The following is a 19,007-nucleotide window of genomic DNA, read 5'->3' on the forward strand; positions in this document are numbered from 1 at the left end:
AAACCTTGGCTGCATTTGACTTTTTAGACCTTGTAGGCCCTTTTATTGCGATGTATTCCCGTTGTGTCTGGTCTGATCAGGCATGACCTTCATGCCCTCTGCTTTATGCTGTGACTGTTATGATCGTTCTGAAGTGGTCTCGCTAACAGAAGTGGTTAATAATAAACGTTTATGCGTAAATAGATGCATTTAAAATACCTTTCGTTTGAATCGCACGTAAAGTTAGTGTCAATGGGTATGCTTTCCTCAAAGAACGAAAAGAAGAATTAATATGAAAATATTATTTATATTTCCGGTTTCAAATTCTTCGCACGTGAACGGCACGTGAGACTTGCTATGACAAAACCAGCCTCATTCCCAGGGTCTCTCTTCCTCCCGACATGGGGTTAGGGACGGACCATCAGGCGGGAGTGGGAGTTTTTTTGTGGCGACTGTTTACGCAATAATTTATTTTACAAGATGAAATTCTCTGCACGATTTCTTGTCGGAATATGACAGGGAAACGAACTTCCTGCTAGGGAGAGTATCTACATTCGGCCGTGCTGTTCGGTTCAATAGCAGGCTAATGTTCTGCTAAAATACTCAAGTAATATTTTTTCTTTTTTTTTCCCGACAATTTGATTGTGCATGTTTGTACAACTCGATGGATGGAGATGATACGGACCAAATCTTCCTGTCTAAATAAAAAACACGATATATAAGAACAGGATTAGGGCCCATTGAGCTAGCACCCGATCGAATGTCAGACGCACGAACCAACACACATCTTCAAATATTCAGCTGATTGTTTTCCAAAAAACCAGGACTAGGAATATGGGAGTGAACAATCTCTCTCTTACACTAATACGTCAAAAAAGAACAAAACAAAACAGTGAAACGTTTAAAGAAGCAAACGTAACAATCATTTCTGGTTACTTATCTGCTACCCATTGCATACAGATAGGCCTTTCATGATCTTTTCTGTAATGTTTATTTTTGTAAAGTTTCTGCGTTAATCATTATTTAACAAATTAATAATTAACGGAAAAACGTTATTGAAAAGTGGGCGGGATCGGGATTCCCAAGTAAAAAAGGGCGGGATGGCGGGATTAACAGGAAAAAATGGGCGGGAAAGCGGGATCTGAGAACCCTATTGTGGACCCTCAACTTGTTGACAGCTATCAATTAGAGGTAATAATGCAAAGAAACGTTTTTCGTATATAACTTTGCTTAGAATCAATCTTTTTTCATACTTTTTTTCGCTGAAGCGCTAACTATGGCTGAAGCGCCTACCAAAATGAAAATTTGGTGGTTACAAGATTTGTCTTGATTTTTGGTAGCGCCAAACAAAGTTGATCAGCTTTGTCTGGAGTGTTAATGGGATTTATCGCAGACCAACGCTAATGAGTCTGTTGCTAAGGGGGCGATGACCATTCGTGTTGAAAGCCACGCCCAGGTAACTTGCACTAGTTGATGCCGTACGGAAGTAAGGCGAGTTTCCATCACCGCACCAGGAATTGCAGTCCTTGTAACAATTCTGCGTGTGACCTGAAACGAAGAATCCAGCGTAGAACGAAGTATGGCAGATCAACAGCTGGTAATCGTAAGCGTTATTTGCTCCCACGCTGTTCCACTTTCCATAGGTGCCAGCATTTTTCCCATAGTTATCAGCGGCCGTTATGGACTGGTTGACTAATCGCTTAAAGTAGATCTTGTTTCCAGTTTGGTGATCAACAAACATAATTTCTGTGAACTGAAAGATCAGTAACAAACAGCATATGAAGTCACTGTGGGTTATTCCATTGCTGGTGAATTTATCACAACTTTGAGATTTCCCCGTCTTCGATCTTCAACGTGTATTTGCCCGAGGAAGTTTAACTGCGGAGAAGTAGTTGCCCTTGGTAACATCAGTACACATACAGAGAGTTAAAATACGCACACATAAATCTAGACCTCTCTGTCGCAGTTTTTTCACTGTATCGTCTTCTGGGAAAATAAGTAATTTGGAGTGTTTTTTTCGTTTTACATTTTGAGTTTTTAGGGAGAAAATGAAAGAAAGTATGGTAATGATTTGATTTAGCGCCCTCCATCCAAAAAGTTCCCGTTCCCATCGAGTGCCGTTTTTATAATAAGCACCCCCTTGCGAAAGTGAGATTCAACACGTTCATGACAGTGACATACAAAAAGGTAAACATTATTATTATATCATTAATAATATTATTATACAATAAACTGATAGGACAAATGAATTATGAAGTCCGCTTTCGAGTCCCTATTGTTACAAGCGTTGAGCTACAGTATCCGTTGTTTTTCATTTAAGTATCGTTTAGATATCGATGTATATTTTGAAAACTTAATAAGCACCAAGTCCTTAACAAGCGCTCTTCTCCAAGCAGCGCTCTTCCTTGAGCTACCAAAAGTAAATTAGCGCCCCTGGCTCTAAATCGAATTATCATGGTACATAATCTCACTGCTACTACTAGAAAACATTAGTCAACTTACAGAGATGTTGTTACAGTTGGTCCTGTAGCCGTCACTTCCATAAGGAAACTGAACGCTGTATGTGACTTCAGTCTTGGGTTTGACATATTCATCAGTAGTGTAACACATGGTCCATCCTCCATTGTATGACGTCATGTCACAGTAGGCCAGAAATGCATTTGAATGGCTTCCTCCGCCCGGGTCCAACAAGTACAGACCATCTCCCTGAGATTGTCCTCGTTTCACAATATGCTGACAATCAAGGCCTAAAAGGATAACAAAGAAAAAACATTATCACATTCCTACCAAGACATTCCCACCTCCGTTCCATAAGGATTCCCCTTAGGGGATTTCCTGACTAGCACATCGTCAAATTTGCATCTTCCTCACCAACGAAATTAGTTCTGCAACTGTGCCCGTGAATTGCATCTAAGCTTACTGAGAACGTTATTTTCGGAGTGTCAAATTAAACTTACAGAAATGTGACTATTCAGGGTGCAGTTAGATGTATTACTTCAAACAACGAGGGCTAGCCTCATTTGCAGAAGGATACAAAACATCAGAGTTTTCTTTTCACAAGGGGTTAATCGAAGTCTTTGGCGCAAAGATATAATTGTAAATCTTCGTCCAAGGCATTTTAGAACTGACATACTTACTAAGGGTGTAATGGACAGCAAATGAATGTAAGATTACTACTCCAGCATGGAATTGAAGGAATGAATAGCATGTCTCTTTTGAATCGAAGAAGAAAAATCAAGACAAATTCAGCTAAAATACCTATTTCACAGTGTTTTCCAATAAATCCTGCAGCGCATGCGCACTGGTAACCGCCATCTTCGTACTTGGCCACACACGGTGCATTGTTCATACAAGGATTACTGGAGCATGGAGTCTGTTTCAACAATAAGCATTACGATATATCTATTGAACTGTAGGTTGTGTTCTCTGATGGTTCAACAAGCCGTGTGGCATCGTAAAGCTGCGCGTGTTTGTTTACACGTGCGCCATCTGCTGTTTCTTAAATTATTAATGTGTGATAAACTTGCCAGTTGCATAATGACTTTTAGGGTCATAATTTATTTAACAGCTCTTTTAGTTTCCGCCTAGTGATTGGTAGAGTCCAGGGTGCAGTGAAAAAACAGGTATAAGGTTTCTCCAAAATTCGCGGTGAAGGCGAACAGGATGGTGGAAAACATTATTCTATTATTTGGGGAAAAAGATCATGAAGATGAAACAAAGAAAAGAAGAAGAAGAAAAACAAAACGTTTAGGCTTAATGATTCTACTTAATGAGTATGCATGCATTTTTTAATTTTTGTAGGCTCAAAGAAAACGAAAGTAAACTGACTTTTTTGTTTGACTCTTGTATAGAAAGAGCAATTGATTATTTCATCTTTGCACCTATATGTTCTTCTGAATCATGTACAAATGAATACCTGTCCTTCAAAAATAGTTTAATATCTGAATTCAATGTTGTACTTACCGGAATACTGAAGTGATGATAAAACGGACTGCTGGTAAAATTGTCCGAGTTGTTGAACTTATCAGATGGGAGCAGTTCACACAACAGCTTTCCGTTGATATCAGAAAATGCAGCCAGGTTATAAGAAAAGCATGAAGTGATTCCTAAACAGGCAAAGCCACACTCGGTATCACTTTGGACAAGTTCTGAACCAATATTGGTGATGTTCAGGTACGAAAACTCGTAGGCGTTGAAGTTGATAAAGCTCACTGCATCTTCAGAAGAACTCCGGCGGAAACCTTGTGAAATAAGTTTACAGATAACCGAGTTTTGTTAACATTTTCGGTCAGATAGTACTTTATTAATGCATGCTTTGCTCATTTAGAAATTTCCAAGAAATTCACGTTTTATCTCTCGTCCGAGCTCTTCAACGTTTGTTAAGGATTTGACATGGTGCTATGAATTGTTTTTATTTTGCTGCAGAAAACGGAAAGCGTGCTTTTAAACTGTTAGTCTGTGTTGTTGGCGGTTTTTCGCTTTAACAGTGGCAAGTTATAGCGATTATAAGCCGTGAATTCACTTCCTTTTGTATACATGAATTAATTTGAGGCCTACCGTTAATAAACTGTGATCCAAAAGAGGCTAGGACCATTGTAAGAACCAGACAGTTCTTTCGCTTTTGGGGGCCGAGCTCCATGCATGCATTTGTCGTCGTGGCTTCAATCTTCTAAGTAATTCTTAATGTCAAGTATTGGTGTGTTTTAAATCACGCTGAAACTGCCACCTGTAATTTCTGTCAAAGCTGGTTATAAGTCCTAAGATAGAGTTACAGGCTGCTAGCAATGATATTGGTTTACGGCTTGATGTGGGCTCAACTGGGCCAATATTGTGTTTTCAATAGAAAAACATACAAAGATGAAGCAGGTGAAACTCATAATAATAATATTTAAAATATAACTAGCCATTTTTTTGGTTGGGGAACAAGTTATGGATTATACACACAACGCCTGGGTACAATTCATAAGCATGTCTTCTTTAAGACCAGTGTTTTTTTTACTTTCAAGGAAGTAGAGATTACTATTTTTCATCCGTTTGCTTAATTTTTTCTTGCTTGCCTGCTTAATTATATTCGCCCGCGCCAGCAAAAAAAGTGTGACGGGCAGGTTGATTTAAATTAAAATAACAGAGGAAAAATGGATGTTAAGAAACAATGCGAAAGTGTTCGCACGACGATATGAGAAAGTCCGCTTCGAGCTTCCAAAGATTCTAATAACACCAGGAACACTATCAGGCCTCAAGAAACAAAGAAATGGGGGGACTTGTACCAGGTTTCTGGGGTTATCCTATATCTTAATATTTAAAGACACTTCAGACTGAAACACGGAAAATGTTATCGCCATAATAAATTATGTATTCTCTACAAAATGCAGGATTTTATTATTTCACGCGGTTGTTTTCCAGAGTGTGGATGTGATCATATGATGTGAAATATAAAGTAGTTACCGCCCTGCTACCTTGCAATTATCAAAAAAATACTCCGACTTAGATACGAAAGGTAAAACTAAATTATTATGGGTTCCATGGGTATCTCCGATCGCGGAGAAGTCTACAAGTCGGCTGTATGAAAAATGAAAAATGCAATATTTATCAGGGTCATGGATACGTGAGATTTTTTAATGCTGACAAGGCATGAAAAAATTATTTCGACGAGAAACAACAAGCTTTGTCTTCTGAGTTTAAAAAGACCCTTCAACGAAATTTTGAAACAGCGGTACAGCCTGCAACAACTCACCGAAAGTTTAACTGAGATTCCATCACCTAATTATTGCGAAAATTGCTGAATAGACTTCTGCCTTGTGTTGTGTGTAACTTTTTAAAGATGACTGTTATCATTGCTTTATTCAAGCTACTAGCAATAAATTAAAGTCCTTTTATTAGTGAGTAAATATAAGCGGCCGTAATGGGCCACGTTCGATATATCAATATTTTAACATGGCTCCGAAGCTTTCAGGACAAACTTCTATTTTTGGTGTTGTTTTCTTTGTATCCAAGTCTCTTTTGGGAATTGAGAGACAAAACAATTGCCAATTTTGACCCGAAAGCCTCGGAGCAACGTTGGAATATTGATATCGATCGTGGCCTATTGTGCACTGGTTTATACGATGCTTTTATTTTAAATTTTAAGCTATCCAGGGTGACCCATTGGATTTGTGCACTTACCCCTCCTTATTTGGAAGAGGTTGAGTAAAGTTGTGGGGGTAAGGGGTACTCCCCGAAAAATTTTGGTGGGGGTATATATAGGGGGCTTCTTTTTAATCATTACCCTCTAATTCAGATTAAGATATGGGATTTTCGTTACCCAATTTCAGATCGGACTTCTCAACAACAAGCAGCTGTATTTGCGTGACCATGAATGTTACAGTATCACAAAAGTGTGCAACTTAACAAAACAAGAAATAACAGTAATGCAATTAAAAAACGGAGATAAGAATCAAGTTTACATCAGTTTGAAATTTTGAGCATGACTTAAAGAACCTCGTCAATTGAATATTGATCAAATAATCGTTAGATTAATGATTGAAATACAGTTTATAATTTCTTCAAAAACTTTAGGCTCGATTTCCGCCACTCACTTGAGTCTGGTCTACATCCCTCTTAGAGAAACGCGGGTTCCTTTCTCGAACAGCGGCTGGTAATCGAGCCTAAAAAAATCCATCCCGAATTCAAACTTAGGGCGACCCAATTTAAAAGCAACATGGTCAAATGATCGATACCATCTTTCAGACCAGAGCGGCTCAAGAAACCATAGTCTTTGGTGCCGAACATATAACTTGGACAACTTATATGAGAAAGTACTTCTCTGGGACACTGTTTAGTCAAAGTTATATCCTAACGCAAACCAACACTCATAGCCCTCTTGCTGTGGGAGCGGCGGCCATTGCTGTTGAAAGCCACGCCCGTGTAACTGGAGGTAGCCGTGCGGAAGTAAGGTGAAACATGATCCGAGCACCAATTGTTGCAGTGCTTGTAACAGTTACCCGTGTAACCGGAAATGAGGAAGCCGTAGTAGCGAGAATGATCACAGATCAACAGTTGGTAGGAGTAAGCGTTGTTTGTTCCAAAACCGTCCCACAATCCATAGGTGCCGGCAGCATTCCCATAGTTATCAGCGGCCGTTATGGCCTGGTTGACTCGTCGCCTAAAGTAAACCTTGCTTCCAGTTTGGTGATCAACAAAGATAATTTCTGTGAACTGAACGAAAAAGCAAATGAACTGAATGGTTTCCAATTTATTCAAACTTGTTCAATCCACACTGGCACGCTTCGGGGATATATTAGGGTTGTCTGGTGTCTTCCTCAAATATTTCAGCTCGACCGTGTTTCGCCATATTACCAATTATAGCTAAGACAAACTTGCCTAATATGACTGCGAAGTGTACCTTTTTGTTACGCTTCGATGTCATATCAGGCGAGTTTGGTCTTGCCATGGTTTTCAGATATCAGTTTGGTCTCAGATATCAGGTCAGTGACTTGGTATCGCAGGATATCAGGATATCAGTAGACACGGCTTCTGATTGGCTAATTTGGGCACGGTAAGACAAAATATAAATACCGCCTGAGCCATTTGTTTAAAATTTCATAAAGGAGGAGAATTCTATCAACTTACCGGAATGTTGTTACAGTTGGTCCTGTAGCCGTCACTTCCATATGGAAATTGAGCGCTGTATGTGACTTCAGTCTTGGGTTTGACATATTCATCAGTAGTGTAGCACATGGTCCATCCTCCATTGTATGACGTCATGTCACAGTAGACCAGGAATGCATTTGAATGGCTTCCTCCATCCGGGTCCAACCAGTACATTCCATTTCCTCGAGAATGTCCTAATGTCAAGATATCCTGGCAGTTGGTGTGAACTCCCACATCTGATAACATGGATAAAAATGTTATAATCCCAAAACCCTAAGATGTCTAGATTAGTCCTTAATGTGGACAGTGTTCAAATATAAATTGACAAAGTGCATTTGGACCGCTCTGAGGGCAGTATAAATAACAGATATTACGATTGCGCTCTAGTCCAATTTGGTAGTAATTGAATTCAATTGATAGGCCATATTAGGGTGACCTTGTGCCTCTGTCCCAAAACGAGTCTTCCTGCAAAACCTTTGATATGAAAATGTGTTTGATTTACATGAAAATGAACATGTAGACGGAACACATTTTAATATGATCATGAATGGTTTCGCTCGAAGACTCGTTTTGAAACCGAGGCAAAAGGCAACTGGGTAGTGGCCTTTTCCTTTGATTGCCAAGTTACAATTGGCTCGAGGGTTTGTCGAACTTAAGCAGTCCTCGAAATTTGTTTATCCAATTATTTCCTAATTGGAGAGTATGTGGTCCTAAATATATCTAATAAAATGGGGTGGGCTATAGAGGAGGTCATGTAAGACGCACGAGATGACTCTAGATAAGGTATAACAGTAAGAAACGATAAAAAAAAAGTCAAGTATGGCAAACTAATGCGTTGAAATACCTATTTCACAGTGCCTTCCAACATATCCTGCAGCGCAAGCACACTGATAATCACGATCTTCGTACTTGGCCACACATGTTGCACTGTTTATACAAGGAGCACTGGAGCAGGGATTCTGTTTTTACCAAAAATATTTCATACTTGTTAAACTGGAAAAAGTCAGTTCTAAGAGACAAAGGTTAAATCTCTTAATCGACATCACCTGGTCCGGTCATGATTATAATTCAGCTCTAGCTAGGGCAAGAAAGTTAAAAAACTAAAGAGACAGCCCTGATGTGACCGGATTTAAGTGGGTTAAGTGAGTAATTCGTCTTGACTCCGTCTCGTAAAAATGCGAACCATGATTCGACCAAACTCACGTGCACAGACATGCCGCCGAAGTATTGGGTATCAGGTACTCGTTATTTGTTATTCCGCTGGTTTCAATCAGTTCAGTAAGAAGGAGCAAGTTTGTAAAAGTTTACAGTTTCAGTGTATCAAAAAGGTGGAAGAAGCATTTTATTTGGATTTTATCGTTTTACGTTTGTCCTGTACTGGTTTGGTAATCAAAGATTGAGTATATCTTAATTGAGGATACCTACTTCATCCGAGAGTGATATGCTAACATATATGTGTTTAAATAACCTTTCTTCAAGACCCTGTTTGATAAAGTCATAGCGTTTTTTCTCGGCATCAACCTAATGAGATAATTCCTTTACCGACAACCTCAGAGTTGAATATGACACTCGGTGTATTTTCCGAGCCTGATTCTGAGCAATAAAACATCGTGCACAAACTGCCGTGAGTAAAAAAACAATGGCACTTCTGGCTTTCGAATTTTAAGGAACATATTGTTCTCTTTGGAATAAAAGCGAGAGCAATAATCAGTTTGCACTCACTGGAATACTGAAGTGATGGTAAAACGGACTGCTGGTGAATTTGTCCGAGTTGTTGAACTTGTCAGATGGTAGCAGTTCACACAACAGTTTCCCGTTGATATCAGAGAATGCAGCCAGGTTATAAGAAAAGCATAAAGTGATTCCTAAACAGGCAAACCCACACTCAGTGTCGTTTAGGACATGCTCTAAGCCAAGGCTGGTGATATTCAGGTACGAAAACTCTTCGGCCTTGAAGTTGATAAATGACACGCCTTTAGGAGTCCGGCTGAGACCTTTAAAACAAAACTAGAAAGTCAGTGACCCGTAAAACAAGGAAAATTCCACTTAATGCGTCTGGATGGGGTTTAAATGATGCCTAGCGGTCAAAATATTAAATGTCAAAAGGAAATTAAGTTAGAAGACATTCTTCTAGCGTTTAAGGTTTTCCTTGGCTTTGAAATGAAACGAAACGAAACGAAGCGAAACAGAAACAAATCCTCCACTAAACCATCCACGGAACGCGCGAGTACCAGCCGTGGAGGACCAGGGTACCTTGCTAAAAATAACTTAAGAGTAATTACCTTGGGTATGAGGCTTATATGGGGGATTGACCCTCTTACCTTGATAATCTCTTGCTGTCTGCTGATAAATAACTCGAAATTAATTGATAGCTGAAATCTGAGACTCACCATATTTAACAACTGTATTATAAGCTCGAGATTTCTATTGCGCGATAGTTGACGAGGGCGCAGCTCGAGTCACCAAGTATGACTTGATATAAACAATAGCCTCCATTTTGCGCGAAAATATGCTCGAATATTTGTCCACGGACATTACCTGTTTCGAGAAGCGAACAGTTTTCCGCAAGCGTAGCTCGAGGCATTGTGAGCTTTGAGGAACAGTTAATGTCCAAAGACAAATATCCGAACACATTTTGGCTCAAAGTTGTTATTTGTTCGTTAGTCTGAATGTTTTAAGGTGATGGCTTTTTCTGGTCTTCCTGTTTTCCAAGATGATACGATATAGCGTTTTCTAGCGGTGTAAGGCATGGCAACCTTAACCGGACTATAGTTAACAGGGTGAAATGGCGTACAGCTTAGGATCGAGCAGGAACAGAAATTGCGGTGATACTAAAGATTTTTCATGTTGCAAAAAATAATTTCAGGAAAGAGGAAGAAAAAAAGAAATTTACCAATAGCCCATAAAATGTACCTTGAGAAGTCTTTGAAAGGAAGGCTAAGATTATCACCGCTGAAATCAGACATTCGCTCAGTTGGCCAAGTCCCATTTTTGGTTGCTACGAATTTCGATGTTGAAAGACTTGACGTGTGACTGAAGCAATTCCTAGCTTGATTACTTTGTTAGATTTTCGTGTGAAATTCTAGAGTCTGTTTCAAAGCCTTTTGCACCTGTGATATTTGTTAAGGTGATTGTTTACTGTGGTATTACAGGGAGTCTGCAATGCTATTGGTTGGTGTCTGAGGCCTCCAGTAATGCTAATAAAATGACTGAATTTTTTTTTTTTAATTTTGCATGTGTAACGAAGTCGGAGAAGTCTTGCTATATTTTCTTTTGGGCTAGAGCTTTTGAAAGTTATATATATTCAAAAGAAGTAATAATCACCCAAATGCCAAAGATCGCGAGGAAATTATATATATTGCTTTAATCCAGCCTGAAAGGAAGTACCACCTTGGCTGATTACGTAATATTTTTAAAGGTGAAGTTCTGAAAATTGACAAACTATCTATTATTGTCAGCCTAAACTTATCTACAAGTATTTGTAATTAAGTTATCTGTAATTAAGTTATCAATTAATTTTGAAAGACTAACTATATGTTGGTTTCGCCGCGTAGGTATCACCCTAGGATAAATATTGACAATTTAGAAGAAAACTGAATTGTATTAAATATTTAGGAGTTTATATTTACAAGCATCCCAACTGGTAACCACAGTTGCAACATATAAATAGTAAAATAGCTAAAAATATTGGTATTCTCTAGAAACTGAGACATTATCTTGACTTTCATATGCTGAAACATATATACTATGCTTTGATTTATCGTTATTTAAGTTATGGGAGGGTGGCAAAGGTGGGGTACCAATCAAACATCACGCTGAATTTTTCTATTAAACTACGCATCACAGAAAATTCTTTTCACCAATCACGCGTCACGTAAAAAGTAGATCGTCGATTTACTTTTTTGACCCGGAAAGCGTCGTTAAAAGAAGAGCTATGCCGATTCAACCACAAAAATGCATCGGCAAATATGTGACCTCTCACGCGAAAACGTTCTTTACGGTATCCGTTCGAATAGCTGAACGCACGGCAAGTGAACCAGCCTGCGAAGAGGCTCCCAGCGAGGGCGGAAAAAAATCCGGCGGGCGCGGAAAAAAAAAATCCGGCGGGGGCGGAAAAAAAAAAATCCGGTGGGGGCGGAAAAAAAAAATCCGGCGAGCAAAGCGAACCGTTAAGCGCGAAAAAAAGAATTCCGCGAATTGCGCTCCCCTCGTCACCATTCCTGGAGCCTGTCCGCAGGCTACAAGTGAACGGACAATTTGCATAGCGATAGTCAATTTATTTGTTCTAAGATATCTTAAGACCACTTGGTTCTACATGAGATGATGAGATGACTTTAGAAACGATTTAGTGAAATGTAAAGTGTGAAGGTAAATGTGAGAGATTCATGAGATGTGGACTGTGTAGATATATGTTGGGAATTAGCACGATGAAAGCTGTGTAGGTATATGTGGGGGATTAATGAGATGAAGGCTGTGTAAGTATATGTAGGGGATAAATGAGATGTAGGCTGTGTAGGTATATGTGGGGGATTAATGAAATGTAGAATGTGTAGGTATATGTAGAGGATTAATGAGATGTAGGACGTGTAGGTATATGTAGGGGATTAATGAGATGTAGTCTGTGTAGGTATATGTGGGGGATTAATGAGATGTAGGCTGTCTAGGTATATGCTGGGGTTTGATGAAATGTATAACGAGATGTATACTGTCTAGGCATAAGTGGGGGATTAATGAAATGTAGGCTGTGTAGGTATATGCATTAAGGAGATGTATTGTGAAGGTATATGTTGGGGATTAATGAATTGTATGCTGTGTAGGTATATGTAGGGGATTAATAAGATGTGGGCTGTGTAGGTATATGTGGGGGATTAATGAGATGTAGGCTGTGTAGGTATATGTGGGGGATTAATGAGATGTAGGCTGTGTAGGTATATGTTGGGGATTAATGAATTGTATGCTGTGTAGGTATATGTAGGGGATTAATAAGATGTGGGCTGTGTAGGTATATGTGGGGGATTAATGAGATGTAGGCTGTGTAGGTATATGTGGGGAATTAACGAGTTGTCTGCTGTGTAGGTATATGTAAAGGATTAATGAGACGTAGGCTTTGTAGGTATATATGTGGGGGATTAATGAGATGTAGGCTGTGTAGGTATATCTGTGGGATTAATGAGAAGTGAGCTGTCTAGGGGATTTATGAAAGGCGGGGGTATTTTAAGGGATCTTGGGGGAATATTTAGGGGATGGTAGAGGAAGAATACTTAATTATATGATATCCAGGAGGTATTGTTTTAAGAGAGATTAAGAGAGATGTGTACATTACAGTGGAGTTAAGTGACCGCCCAACCATCCGGGTGGTGTCGCACTTATAAAGCGAAAGAACAAAAGGCTTGGCTGTGAGCCAATGACAAAGCACTGACGTCATAGCCAAACTGGACAACGAGTTTCTGACACCGGCTGGATTTGATTATTCAAAATGGCGGACATACCTTAATTTAAGGTTATCATATGCTAATTTGTCAAACATTCTTTATACGCACGCTTATGTCTCCTTATGTTCTGTAACGGCTTTGTAATTTATGCTATACATACTGTTATATATTAAAATACGCGTTCACCTTGTGTACCTTGATTTACAGTAGTCAGATTAAGCCTTGATTGGTGACGCTCGTTTAAGGTTTTCTCTGCCATCTAATATTACATGTTGCAGCGAAAGGGTAGTTCAAATTCGTCGACAACGTCTACCGTCTACGAATAAGTACGAGCGAAAACAATTTCCGGTGCCTCGCCGCCTAAAGCATCCCAATTTTCAATGTAATTTCACCAGATATCATTGTCTCCGCAACATTTAGATTTGAGGTCAATTAAGTAGCGAGATCCACGAGAACTGGAAGCTATGGAAAGAGAAATACGGTAATAATTACTTGGTTTGGGGCGGGAAAGCTCCGAGTATGAACTCGCCATGTTCAAGGACGTTATTGATGACGATGGCCTTTAAGTATTCAAAGCCTTAAGCTATACTGAAGAAGAAGAAGATGCAAACGATCGCCGTGTGGTAATGGGGAAGATGAGAAGGTATTGCAGCGGCCAAGTAAACGTACATGTAAACGAGATTGTTTCAGCAGGAGGGAAAAACTTCCTACCGAAACGCTCGACAACTTAATCGCTGAATTAAAAAGAACCTTGACAAAGAACGGCAATTTATGTGATTTTTTACGGTTTTTACACAGCACTGTCATCTGCTATCGACTGGTCTTGGGATAAAAGCACAAAGCAGCCACTTAGAATTACAGACCCCGCGTTAAACAAGTGTATAGACCTTCCAGCATCCGAGATGCAAATATTGGGATCTTAACAATGACGACGGCGACTCCGAGGACAACGCCTTGTAAAATTGAATTTGTCCGGGATGCCTATGGCTTTTAAAACCTCCCTCAGGCTAAATATGTAATAACTGCGTTCAATTCTAAATGGAAATACGAAAAATTAGCAGTTCGACTCATCGTTCGCGTTCGCGGTCATTTTGCGTTGTTGTTTTGCAGAGGACGGCTATGAAATGTACAAAGGTTTACTGAACACACTTGTACAGCCTTTGTTTTGCTCATTAAACCTTTTGTTTGGTGGTGCTCATTGACGTCATGGTTTGCTCCAGACCCCGTCCACACTACGCCGGAGGAATTTTAAAAACGCATACAGCTTTATTTCCACGGTTTGGCCAACGGTCCAGAGTAATCCGTCACGAAAACGGAGCTTTTCGAAAACGCTCTTCAAACCGGAGGAATTTGAAAACGCCGGCTTTGAGTTTTCGTGTGGACGGAAATATATAAAACGGGCCTTTTCGATAGGATCAGGAAAACCACGTGATTTCCCTAGCCGAGATTTCCTGAAAAAAAAAAAAAAGAAAAAAAAAAACCGACCGGTGATTAATGCGTTTTTAAATTCCTCCGGTGTAGTGTGGACGACTGGGCTTAAGCTTCCTAGGCTCCTAATGAAGTCAATTATCAGACGGCGCTCTTCAATGAGTCCAAAGAGGAAAAAGTCGAAGGAGGTCCCGCGCAAAGGAGAAATGCACAACAAATAAACGCCGTAAACAAAATAAATATTTAGAAGTGGAACTCTTTACAGACCTCGATCAAGTTTTATATTCTTTATATGTTACTAGCATTATCACGAAGGCTGACCCGGTGGCTAAATAAAGTTTTACTTTATTCTGTTGCATTTATCCGAGGGCATCTGGAACACATTTAAGAAAACTCTTGTCATTCATTAGTAACAGGCCACCTGTGTGGGATTCACCTACCCAAAAGGAAATTGATGACATCCAGATCTTGGGTATACAATTTATTATCGAATACCAGGGTATGTGATTCGCATACCTAAAAGGAAATCCGTGACATCCAGATCTAAGGTGCACAACGACAAGCCGCTCGTTTTGTTAAAAATTTGCATTATCGAATACCAGGGTATGTCACCGGTCTCTTGAATGAGCTAATAATGATAACGCATCTCATTAAATCGGTTCTGCAACCATTTCTCGTTAAATCAGTTCATGTGGAACCAAGCGGGCTATTCACCTGACACATACTACTTCCGCGACGGTCGCTACATGTAACATGTGATATTCGGCAGATTTAGAACAATTAAGATTACAGAAAATGGACATCGGAGGATGTGCTCTAGTGACGGTTATAATGTATTTCTTCTGTAATCTTTGGAGATCAGGTTCTTTTCCCTTGTCTACTCTCAGAGAGTTCTCACGTATTTTATCGCCCTCCGCTATTTTGTATTCTAGTCGGTTTTCAATTCATTAAAAATGCCTCTTGCAAACGAGAATTCATCATGAATTGCATCTTTGACTAGTCGACTCAAGTACTTGGACAAGAAGAATCAATTCAAGTGGTATGGGGATTCTAAAGATTTGATTTGTCTGGTCGAGACATTACTCGAGTTTACGGAAGATGGCGAAATCTCAGAAGGTCCAGCCCATAAAATGTTTTCATTCAAGGCTGGTGATATCATAGAGAAGTGGTATTCTTCAACTCATACCGTCCAAACCCAAGGGTCTGTTTACGCTACCTTGCGAGAAAAACTAGGCAACTTCATTGCATCGAAGGAAAACCTGCTTGCTCTTCAACCGAGCTGTGACACTCAGCAATGTCCGCTCGCGGCCTCAAATGAGTCAACTGCAGTGAATTGTTCGCAGAACACCCAGACTTTGCCAAGCCCTCCCACATGTGAGGGTTGTTCTGTGGTTAACAGCAATCTACAAAATTATTATTATTATTATTATTATTATTATTATTATTATTATTATTATTATTATAATTTACAAAATTTATACTGATAACATGAAGGTGTTATTTGCAAAACAGAGCGGATGTATTTTGCTATTTTGTTATTGCGGTTGGGCGGAATTTACTTAGTGGGATGAATTATAAATGATCATCGAGACAAAAGCGGAAAATGACAGCACCAAAGCCAAATTTGTCGCAGTAGTCTTCAGTTACACTAATCGGACAAAAAATGTGGAAGAAGGATGAGTTACCCATGAGACATGTAAACTGTTTGAGATGCCCATAAGACTGTTCTCTATCGAAAAATCATGAGCCAGATTTATTTCCTGCAAGGTTTGTGATGAGTAAATGTTTGGTTACAACTCATTTTTGTTAAATTATTAACGACCTAATATATATTTGCAGTGAGGATAATCTGAATTTCCAATTTGAAGCGTTACCATCCGCTCATGCATTAAAACAAAATGTATGACGATTGCTCTGATGGACAGCAACAGACATAATAGCAATTGCTAACATTTAGAAACGTTCGTTAGTAATGCAATGTTTTTATATCAGGAAAAACATGTCATTTGGTTATACGATATATTTTTCAAAATAACCAATAGCGTTTCTAGCTTTTTTATCCTATGCACCTCAAGCAAACAAATAAACTTGGCAGATGTTCAGAGTTCTGAAATTTTAATTTAATTTCTAACGGGAACTCCAATATAGAGTATTAAAGAAAACACAAAAGCTTGCTAAGAGATAAGAGAAGATTTATTTGATACCGTTCAGCTTGGAAGAATGGAGAACGGAGCTTGGGCTTGGGAGCTTGGGCTCCCAGTGTTAAGCAGACGTATTGTTGCAATGATGGTATTAGCCTTTTCCTTAAAGCATTCTTCAGGTACGTAGGATTTTGCTATGTTATTATAACTGTCATTGTCTGTATTAACTTCTATTACAGAGGAACTCTCTGTTATAATTTGTTATTACTCCCAGAACTTTTCACAAATTTTGTAACAGTAGATGTTGTAAGTGTACGGTAATTCAGGGAATGCTAGAAATTAGGGTATGATATATAAGAGCAGTTATTGGGTTCCGGGTAGAAAAAACTCTTCCATGAAAATTAAACCTTACAATTGTGGTTGCTTATATTTTTAATTCATACGCTCTATATATTATTAACTTTTCATTTAAAAGTTGGCAAACGTCATAAGAAAGCGAGGGAACATACAACTCGTCTGCCGGGAGATAATCAAACTGGTACTCTAGTTTTTGTTACAGAATTTGCTATTGCAATAGTAGACTTCAAACACTTCTAAATCGAAGGTGTCTTAAAGCAAGAGACTAACGCTTTCCTCATAAGGAAAGAATGATTATAGTAAATTAATTAACCCTGGAAAGTGCTAGCTTATTTGGTTGGCATATCTCAGTTGCTTAATGAGGAACTGTTGAAAACATTGATTACTGAATTAAAAGTTAGTCATATGCGCTCCGCTCTAAAGGGATATTTAACAAGTATTTCACGATACTCGCGCGATATGAGATATTAAATAACAAGCGAAGCGCGTAGCGTCGAGTTTATTATAATCTTCTTATGTCCAAAAGAGCCAATGGAATAACTGTTTTCTTAATTCTTCAATCGACTGGAAAATGTGGACTTAAGCAGAAGAGAGAAGAGAAGAAGGCGTGAAAATTTCCCTCGCGTTGTTCACTTTTTGTGCTGAATGAAGCATGTCAGTAAAGCGAGCGAAATAGAGCTTTCTTCTGCAATATTCCTCGCACCATATCCTCTTAACTCGGCGATATTTTAAGAAATTGTGACAAACGAGAAGGGTTTACGAATAGATCCGAAATAATAGCCTTGATTAAATTTGTACGTCCTGTGCAAGTCGTTGAAATGGCGGAGTCGAAAATTTCCTTGTTTGCGCGTCTGTCATCATCAATAGCCAGCAGTTGTGTTGCTCAGAATCCATCAATTTAATTTCACTTCACTGATGTTATTCAGTATTCTATGAAATATGAATGGATAAGGCCCAAATGTAAGCTAACAGACTTACTGAAACGCTAAACTTACTTACGAAATTTGATCTTCCCATAGATTTAGCTCCCTTTCTTCTTCATTCAGTCGCTTTTGTCGTACCTTTTCAAGCCTTTCGCATTAAACATTGCGTATAAAACTCTACGTTACCAAGTTAATTTTGAAATTCTGTTGCTTTTCTGTAGTTTTCGAAATTGCGTTGCTTTTTATTTCTTGTATTTATGCGGTAACATTATTTATGCGGTAACACTGCGTATAAAACTCTACGTTACCAAGTTAAGTTTGAAATTCTGTTGCTTTTCTGTAGTTTTCGGAATTGCGCTGCTTTTTATTTCTTGTATTTATGCGGTAAAAAGCTCCCCGAAGCAATTTTTGCTTTTTAAGCTTAGCGAAACTTGCTGCCACCAATTTTCCATGTAAGGTCAAACACAGTTGTGTAAGCGAGATTTGTCGAACCAATGAAAAAACAAGAATTACATATCCGAGGTTTAGAATTAAATTTACAATAATAGCAGATAAAGTCTGTATACGAGCTAAGGGGCCCATTAGGCCGGAGCAGTATCCCGGTTTACCATCGCAGGGTTACTCCCAGCATTAAGTTTGCCGGTAACCATTTATACACCTGGGTGGACAGAGGCACTGTGAGAGTAAAGTCTCTTGCCCAAAAACACAACACAATGTCTCCGGCCAGGGCTCGAACCCGGACCGCTCGATCCGAAGACGAGCACACTAACCATGAGGCCACCACGCCTCCAACGAGAGAAGTATTAGCTACTTAGAACACCTGAATTTTTTTCTTAGGTCTCAGCCGAGGCTCTCCACCAGGCGTGGCGTTTGTTAACTACAAGCTTCACATGTTCAGTTTCTTGAACATTACCAGTCTTGGTTCTGACCTCGTCGACGACAGCATCGACTGCGGGTTTACCTGTTTAGAAATTCCGTCGTGTTTTTCATATAACGTGGTTGCATTCCCCGATATCAACGGAAAATTTTTGTGTGAACTGCTCCCATCTGACAAGTTCAACAACTCGGACAATTTTACCGGCAGTCTGTTTTACCATCACTTCAGTATTTCGGTAAGC

The 19,007-nt window shown here is 39.2% G+C and overlaps 2 protein-coding genes and 1 pseudogene across 2 annotated transcripts; all 3 read right to left on the bottom strand.

Moving 5' to 3' along the window:
• LOC145497507 (uncharacterized) overlaps window positions 1-19,007 on the bottom strand; it is a 131,643-nt pseudogene that overhangs the window by 16,429 nt on the left and 96,207 nt on the right.
• LOC145496944 (uncharacterized) lies at window positions 437-5,014 on the bottom strand. The gene is made up of 5 exons (XM_081476713.1): window positions 4,537-5,014; window positions 3,943-4,220; window positions 3,238-3,352; window positions 2,482-2,726; window positions 437-1,732 (listed from the first exon to the last, which is right to left on the bottom strand). The coding sequence occupies exons 1-5, from the start codon at window positions 4,616-4,618 to the stop codon at window positions 1,364-1,366; spliced, it is 1,089 nt and encodes a 362-aa protein (XP_081332839.1). The 5' UTR covers window positions 4,619-5,014; the 3' UTR covers window positions 437-1,363.
• Window positions 6,792-10,001, bottom strand: LOC145497321 (uncharacterized). The gene is made up of 5 exons (XM_081477145.1): window positions 9,930-10,001; window positions 9,331-9,615; window positions 8,453-8,567; window positions 7,588-7,844; window positions 6,792-7,173 (listed from the first exon to the last, which is right to left on the bottom strand). Exons 1-5 carry the CDS (start codon window positions 9,999-10,001, stop codon window positions 6,811-6,813), a joined length of 1,092 nt encoding a protein of 363 aa, XP_081333271.1. The 3' UTR covers window positions 6,792-6,810.

This window comes from Orbicella franksi, chromosome 9, assembly GCF_964199315.1.
Source record: "Orbicella franksi chromosome 9, jaOrbFran1.1, whole genome shotgun sequence".
NCBI lineage: Eukaryota > Metazoa > Cnidaria > Anthozoa > Scleractinia > Merulinidae > Orbicella > Orbicella franksi.

Coding starts and splice junctions, on each gene's coding strand:
- LOC145497321 (XM_081477145.1), bottom strand. CDS start 10,001: ATGGTGAGTCTCAGATTTCAGCTATCAATTAATTTCGAGTTATTTATC. Junction 9,616..9,929: donor GACAGCAAGAGATTATCAAG/GTAAGAGGGTCA, acceptor CTGACTTTCTAG/TTTTGTTTTAAAGGTCTCAG. Junction 7,174..7,587: donor CCAACTGTAACAACATTCCG/GTAAGTTGATAG, acceptor TTTTTCGTTCAG/TTCACAGAAATTATCTTTGT.
- LOC145496944 (XM_081476713.1), bottom strand. CDS start 4,618: ATGGAGCTCGGCCCCCAAAAGCGAAAGAACTGTCTGGTTCTTACAATG. Junction 3,353..3,942: donor ATCATCACTTCAGTATTCCG/GTAAGTACAACA, acceptor TTGTTGAAACAG/ACTCCATGCTCCAGTAATCC. Junction 2,727..3,237: donor TGGAAAACACTGTGAAATAG/GTATTTTAGCTG, acceptor TTATCCTTTTAG/GCCTTGATTGTCAGCATATT.